The sequence below is a fragment of the Augochlora pura genome, chromosome 2 (assembly GCF_028453695.1).
Source record: "Augochlora pura isolate Apur16 chromosome 2, APUR_v2.2.1, whole genome shotgun sequence".
Lineage (NCBI taxonomy): Eukaryota > Metazoa > Arthropoda > Insecta > Hymenoptera > Halictidae > Augochlora > Augochlora pura.
The window spans coordinates 2,539,003-2,547,491 of NC_135773.1; the positions used below are offsets into that span (position 1 = coordinate 2,539,003).

At 40.3% G+C, this 8,489-nt stretch overlaps 1 protein-coding gene across 1 annotated transcript in view; it reads right to left on the reverse strand.

The window, feature by feature from the left end:
• Dhc1 (dynein axonemal heavy chain 1) overlaps positions 1-2,027 on the reverse strand; it is an 11,893-nt gene extending 9,866 nt beyond the window's left edge. The window contains exon 1 of the mRNA XM_078195976.1: positions 2,001-2,027. Coding sequence (XP_078052102.1) covers positions 2,001-2,027 — 27 coding nt within the window. The remainder of the gene's footprint in view (positions 1-2,000) is intronic.
• Between the last annotated feature and the right edge of the window lie 6,462 nt (positions 2,028-8,489).

Here is an 8,489-nt window from a genome sequence, read left to right on the forward strand (position 1 = left end):
ATGTGGTATTTTTTTCTAGATATATTCAGGTTTGTGTTTTCTTTAATATTAAGTGTGTTCTGGATTTTATGCGTCGATAATATGTATATAAAACTCTTACAAAATGTAATATTTTTTTTAGTCTTACTATACAATGAATTTTTATACAAATAGAAGTTATTATGCAGTGATGATAAAAACCTTCTTATATGTTTCTAAAGATCAGTCATTGAATTTTAGCATTTTTAAAAATGTTGCAAACGCGTAAAACCTATATCCTAATTAGCCTACCTTGTCTGATTGCACAGTGCAAGTACCACAAAAACGTAGTCAAATAAAAGTGGAAGATTTATAATTTACTATATTATCTAACTTTCGTAGTCTTCGTTTTACGTATCGAAAGTTTCGTTTCATATTTAAACAGTGATTTGTCTAAATAAATAGTATTATTGTAGAACACAAATTTTTCTACGAAATCAAAATATTACAATATTTATAGTACGCGAATTTGACTTATTTTGCTCTTCATTACGAATCTTTCACGTTTTAATAATAAAAATCTATAGTATGCATGTAATTGCATGTTGCACGAGCATATATTATTAGATTAATTCATGATAACATCTGTTATTAAACACATTAACGAAGGCTATCAGAATCTAAAATGTACCATGATTTATTGTAGTAGATTAACCGTACATTGGCCAAATTGTTAGAGGATCTATTATATTATATTATACTGCACCGTAATAGTAGCTGTGATTTACTAGAATCCGCTGTAACATATTCCAACAAAATCTTTGGTCGACGATTACTGGAGCTGAAAACATGTATAATATATTTTGATAATAAATCATCCCGCAGGAAACACTATTAATATGTCACTTGACACCTGACGGAGTTCGTTGCCATGGCTCCGGAACGTTGGGGTAACTTTCCTCGTGAAAGCCCGAAGTCCCTTTAGGTCGCTCAAGATACTCCATAAAATACCCCGTGAAGCGTTTTGCAACTACCACGCTAACAGAGTAATTTTGTTACGGAAAATTATCGTGTCATGAGAGTTTGCATTATATCAAACTATGAGCACGCATGCCAAACTGGGTTAGGCGTGCTCCGATAAGTGGCATATTTGCACGGTTTTAGAAGAAAAGAATGCAAACGTTATTTAGCGTTTCACTATGTATAGCGACGTCTTCGATATTTTTAAATGTTTTAAATACGTAGAAAAAAATGTAAAACGTAAAGTCGCTTAAAACTCAAAATAAACAAGTAAATAAATGAATGCTCGGTTCTCTATAATAAATTTCAGAAATATTACAAATCCGACCTGTAAAATTTTGTTTCATTTGTAACAGAAACTATAGTATTAAAGTTTTCGTAATCCTCGAAAAATATATTTTAGAAATAATTTTACTGCGTTCAGAGAATTTCATAACAATATATTACACTATACCACTGCTTCGTAAATTGCTTTATAAACGTTAGTTTATCGACAATACAAATAGAGCTGTAGAAAACCCGACATAGTTACCAAAATGATCCTTCGTATTACTCACGGAAGCGACGCGACGCGTCTTTTTGATATTGAATTCGGCTGATGTCCGACGAGCATGCACCGAATCAATTGATCGATCACGAGGCAATCCCATTTCATGCTTCTATACGGGAATAACGAGTTTCTTACGTGCAAGGATAGATCGGTGATTAGAATAATCGGGCGTGTGTAAGAGCCCGGATAGTCTCGAGGTCAGGAGGAGGACACGAGATCGCTGAAAATTTATAAACCGTCGAGTAGTGGTCGCGGTTATCTTATCGGGATCTAAGGGGTAGCGATCCAAGAGGAACGCTGCCAATTTGTTTCCCGTTTATGCGAAACGGAATGTTCGATTATATCTACGATCTTTCGTGGCAATTTGGCCTGTTATCGGGCAATCGTATCGCTAAGCAAGTGCGGAACACGTCTAATCAGAGCAGGTGCAACCAAGTATACACAGACAGAAATACTTCTCTGGTTCTCTTACTCTGGCTTCTTCGCTGGTCTCCGTCATTCCGACGGTCTTATCCTGGCCCCGGTACACACCGGAACAATCCACGTTCTTGTGCAGTCTACGCCGTAATGCGACATTAACTCTGTTACCTGGTCTCCTTAGCCAGCAATCATTTCCCTTCCAGTTCCTCTTTCCTGCCGCTCACCCCTGTGTTTCCGCTCGTCCCTGCCCCCCCGCGCCACTTAGCCTAACGACGTATTAATAGACAAATCAGGCGGAATTTGTCGGAATCCCTGGTTGGAGCCGCGACAAAAAGTCGCCTCCCCCGCCGCTGGCCCAGCCGGTTCTCGAGGAGCACGGGAGCAGAGCTCGACGAATGACAAAGGCCGGCGAATTTATGATAGTCTAGTCTTATCGAGCGAGGAGCCATTATCGTGATAAGGAAAGGAACGCCGGCAACTAATGCACGCCAGCACTGATTGGTCTGGCGTCAAGTCAAAAAGTTGTCCGCGAGCATCGACCGTTCGATGATCACGCTAGTAGTACCGATCGATTTGCACAGAGGTAGTTACGTGCATCTAGGCGACGACCATTTCCTAAACTACCATTTAAATATCTCGAATAATTAACGCGTTGGTCTATTATGGATATAATATCACGATAGAGATTAATTTATAACACTTTACAATCGGCGACGATGATTGGATTCGATGCTCGGAATATTCGTAAAATTGATCCTCCTTAATAGACTTTTTTTAATAATTTTCATTTAAATAAAAATGTTAAGAGTGGATACATATAATATGTACACACAGTGTATAAGAATTGTTGTAACTCCGGGAAATAAGGGGTTCTTCAGAAATAATTTTAGTAATAATTTTAAGGAAAACGTTGTTCATCCTTATTGCAGAATGTGTGAAGAATATCAACTAATTTTTTACATTCAAAATACTAAGTAGATAGTAAATAGATTGGAGTAAAGATTATTAGAATCTACAGTAAAGATTAACAATAATTTAATAGTTTGTTCTTTAAATTTTAATAATTTATTTAATTTAATAATTGTAATTTAAATAATTCCATGTTTCAGCAGTGTTTAGCGAATTATTCGCAAAGTTATGTTACTGATAAATAACCCTGTTAAAGGACGTAAAGGATTGATTAGTTTAAGAAATGTTTGAAATGTCATTGTTAGTAAGAAACTCAACCAATTAGTAGTAACTTCACACCATGCTCTGAGGATAGTGCATTGATTTCGTACAGTGTATGAAGAACGGCTCAGCTGAACTGTATAGGACCAATGACCCCAGCCACCTTTGTATTGGCGCTGATTTCCTCTGTACAGGATTCGCCCCCTTTTTGTATTAACTTCACTCCCTTTAGATTAATCCCGTCTCCTTTTGTATCAAACCCGCCATCGTTTGATTTGGTATGCCTTAAACCTGTTCTAAAATGATACTGACTCTGTACTACATCTGTATTAAATATGTCCTAAAACTGATCTATATCTGTCCTGAATGTATCCTTAGTTTACCTTAAATCTCACCGAAAACTTGCCCAATTATTCTGTATTTGCTATAAATCTGCCTTAAATCTGCGCTAACTGCCTTAAAACCGCCTTACATGCCCTAAATCTGTCCAAAAGCTGCCCTTAGTCTGCGTTATAGCTAACCTGAAACTGTCTTAAAATTGCCTTAATACTGTCCTAAACCTGACCTAATTCTTTCTTAAATCGGCCTTAAATGTGGCTTAGATCAATCCTAAATCTGTTTTAAAACTGATCCGAATCTATCCTGAATCTGTTTTGAAAGTGTCCCTCAGATTGCGCGGCCAAACCTAAAGGGAGGGAGGCTATTCTCAAAAGCGGAAGGGCTAACAGAAAAGGGAACGAAAAATAAATCGTTGAATTTAGAATAAGATTAAAAGATGCCCCCACTCCGTTATTTAATTCTTTCCTACGTGGACCCCCGCAAATGACATAATACGCATGATTTATCGACATTCCGGTGTGGCTCGCGAGTTACAATCGCATAAACAAAAGAAAGGGATTGGATGAAAAGGATGGTTTTCCACTGGAAGCGCAAAAGTGGGACAAGCCGAGCGCAGAAAAATTCTTTTGTTGATACAGAAAACAATGGTGCGAGGTTACAGAAAACCCGACATTACCAGAAGTTCCCGCCGAGCTTACCATTTTCCAGGAAACCGCTCGATGAGGGGGGTTTTCGACCCTGTTCCAGCAATATGGCGGCGTTTACAGGGCGAACCAGCGACGCTCTGTATCGACTAATAGTCGGGGTATTGACTAATGGTTGCTGCGCCAAGTAAGTAGTACCAGTCGGTGTCAGGACGGGCACAATAACGATGCTCATTCGCAACTCGCTATTATTAAAGTATTATTTATTAGTCATTCAAATGTTTCCCTCAAACACGAAGCATAACTGTCCAGCTTAACATGGGGATCGATCAAGTATATGCTAAACAAAGAATTATTTTATATAATGATTACGGTGTATAATTAAACATTAATTATAATACTATCGGGTAGCTAAAAGCTATTTAATAAACAATTAATTATGCGTGCAATTCGATATATCACGTAACTATTTTGGATAGCGTAAATACCTTGAAAATATTAAAAATGTTTGTTTTCCTAATTAGTGCACTTTAATTTTGGATTGTTTCGATTAGTCGGACGCGTCATTCGAAATGAAGGCGGTCGATGAACGAACTGATCGGTGAAAGAGAGATAAAAGATTATAATAAGTTATGCCAGCGGCCATACTTATTGCGTGTGCATGTAAAAGCAAGGGTTAAGGCGCGTTTATGTAACCACTGGCTTGAAAACTCCTTCGTCGCGTGACCTACATTTTCTGGCCAATGTCTGGGAAAAAAAGGGGCCACGAACGCGCGCAACTTTGTTGGCTATAAGTAAAGAAACTACCCCGGATGATTTTTAAATAATCATTTTCAGCATCAATTGGAGTACTATGAATGAACTGGGAATTATACACGAGTAACGCAAGGCAAACCACGACGAGTCCTTCGGTTCATCTGAAGCCTAATAGAATCGTTAACAAGTTTCGTTTTTTGCAATTAATTAATTTCAAATGTTCACACACATAATTTATAAAATCTAACCCCACCTACTTCTAAGAAATCCATTTAAACTTGTTTGTGTTTTCATGTGGAAACCTTGCATACTATTAATTTTTACGCGATGTCCCATGGAGTCTTTGTGTATAGTATACATAAATGGTTTTTAAGTACATAGAATCTTTTATATAACAAACAGTTTTGAGGTAAATTGAGTCTTTTATATAACAAATAGTTCTGAAATCAATTGAATGTTTTATACGACGGACAGTTTTAACGTGAACATAATTTTTCACGCAACAATTCTAGTAAAACCGTTGCGCAAATATAATGGGTTGTTCGGAAAGTAATTTCGTTTTTTCCCAAGAAAGGACTTAATTTTTTCACAGCCAACTTCACGCTTAAGCTGCACAATCATTATATATTTGGACAACTGATATAGTGAGTCTTGTTTGCTAAGAATTTTGTTCGATTCTTTGCAATAGTTTTTGTTTAGTAATCTATTGTGTTTCATTTCCACCAAGAAAAAAACGAAACGACTTTCCGAACGACCTAATACAAACTTTCGTGACCGGCGATATCGAAGATAATTGATTGAACGTGGCGCAGTCGTTGCATGCACGATGCAGTCTTACCATGATTTCTGCGTTCAGGGCATCGACGTGACTTGAAGTGCCAAAGGGTTCATAGATGGCTTAAAAATCGATGCGTCGGTTTCAGGGCATCACAGCCCCAGCCTTTTTCAATAAAACCCCGGTTGCTGAGTTTCCGTCGCTGCTGAATGGCGGCGGAGAGTCTTTTGTGCGCACCCAATAAAATACACCATGATTCGTTTAATAATGTATATTTAAAATTTTATTGCATTATATTTAATCAAAAAATGGCACAATAATTGTAGACTTTTCTGGAGAAATCATGAATGATTCGTTGCTGATCAACAAATAAACGTTCTACGCCGCCGGCCCGATTCCGATTATTTTCACTGTAATAAGAAAAATGAACGTGTCCGTAAAAACCTGTGCTCGCATCCAACGTGTTTTTTTGTTCTCTTTTCTCCGCGGTCAGCTAACAAGGACAGGATAAATGAATACAAAGCCTTCGAGTCGCAACATCGAGTGAAATTTGCGATAATCTACGATCTCGCCGTTTATTATTGGAATATCATCTTACTATTTCTATTCTCTAGGACAATAATCGTTAATATTGTACCGTTATCGTCAAAGTCATATCACGACGTATCTAGTACACTCGTTAATGCGCTCGGACAACCAGAATTGATTCCATGATCCCCCACCGTCTCGATTCCCGAGTCCCATTTTTAATCGTTTCTCGCTTATATATTTTCTCTCTCTCTCTCTCTCTCTCTCTCTCTCGCAGATTTCTTGTTTTAACAGTGTCCCAAGGATGAAAGCACGCGGTTTCCGCATATTTACAAACGCGCACGGTTTCCCTTCTCTGCGTATATTTACATAGCACGGTCGCTGAAATTCAGTTATCTCGTTCGAACGGCAAGACATACACCGCGCCGACGCGACATATTCTCTGATTTAACATGTGTATAAATATAACAGGTAACATCTCGCTGCAACGCATGCTTGCATCCTATACAATCCGCCTTATGAATTAATTCATGTTTTGATTGCTTACGTGTGATCGAACATTTCAGCGATCAAACGATATCTTCGTGGTATCTAACGCGCTCGTCCGCCCCGGATCTCTTTGGTTTTTCGTTTTCGTCGCGACCGATTAACAATGACGCCATTTCGTTTCCCGTTCGCAGCTGGAGGAATTATTCGCGCGCGATCACGCGCAGGCATTTGCGCGTCTCCGTGTTAGATATTGTCAAAATTATAATTATCGAACGTCGACGGCAAATGAACCCGAGGATAATGTCGCGAGATACGCCTCCCTTCGCGGCAACTCCTTTGTTGCATGGTCTCTATGTTACACACTGGATCGAAGTTGTCGTGCAATTAATGGAAACAATCGATTCGCCCCGCGTCAGGCGTTGGAACGATCAAATTGATCTCGACGACCACGGTCAAAGGAAATACTTTCGGGAGAGGCGTGTGTCGCGACACTTTTTGGACAACGTCGTTTTACCAACGAATACGCGTGTCGCGTACAAAATCAGTGGTTTCTCGGTTCCGATAAAGTCGAGCAAGTGCATTACGGTACATCGAAAACAATGCTTGCTTAATTCGTACGGAAACGTCGGTCACCTGTCTTTTCTTTTTTTCAGTATCCGAAACTGAACGGACGAAATCGTGCGTCGTGTAACACGAGTTCGCTCGCACGTTCCGAGAGCCCGATTCGACTAGATCCTCCATATATATAATTATAATTTCAACAATACGAGTCGCTCTGTGGATTACGAGTTCGGAGCACGCCCGTATCGTTTTCCCAGCGTTTCCTCCTTCATCGCTGAAATGGTTCGTCGGAGCACCCACGATCATCTCAGGTGGAACCTCGATACGCCGCTTCGTGATCTGCAGAATATGATAATCACAACCGAAAATTATGTACAGGACGCGGGGCCGCGGTAACTCGAAACTGGAAACGCTGGAATGTCGCGCGTCGCGTGAAATTCCGCGAGATCGCGGGAAAAATAATACGCGGTCCTAAATCGCAACCCTCTTCTCCGACGCGTCTTCGTTTTTCGCGCGATTTCACGCGCTGCGCGACATTCGCGCGTTCCATCTAGGATCAGCGCAATCGCGCGGCGTCTCCGCGCAACGCCGTTTTATTTTTCCCCCTCGAATCGTATTCCGAAACGTAACCGCGAAAGACGAGCGCGAGCGCGGCAACGATGCCGCGCGGAACCGTGTCGCGGTTTTACCCTAGGAAAATTGTATCGACCGATTTTTACGAGTAAATACAACTGTAGGCGATAATTGACTCGGTTGTGTCAAAACTTCCTTTGAACCGAAACGGAAACAGAGATCAACGGAAAAAAACTTGTTCACCGTGTTCCCGGTCGTATTTACCACACAAAGCAGAGGCTAGCGTCGGGACGATCATCGATTCTACCAACCGCGTCATGACAAGCGAGCACGTGCCAGTGATCGACCAACCTTCCGTTTTAACAACCGCTTAAAATATGCAATAACAGCATGTCCGGCGGGTGAGGTAAGTTACAAAACTAGTACAAAACTAGCAGCTAGGTACAAAAATGTAATTAACCGTTAATAATGAAGGCCGCCCGGAAAACTGCCAGGGACCAGCTTCGCGTATTTTTTTTTTTCCTTTTTTTTATCCCTCCCTCCCCCCCTCCCAGCCCTTCTCGACCACCTCGTTTCAGACCCCGTTACCCACATGTCATTCTCGTTCGCGTTGCGTCTAGGAAAAAACAAAGAAAGAAACAACGCTTCGGTGCTTCTTTGTGTAACAACGCAGGTACCGTTAACTCCGTCTTTCGCTACTTCTTCT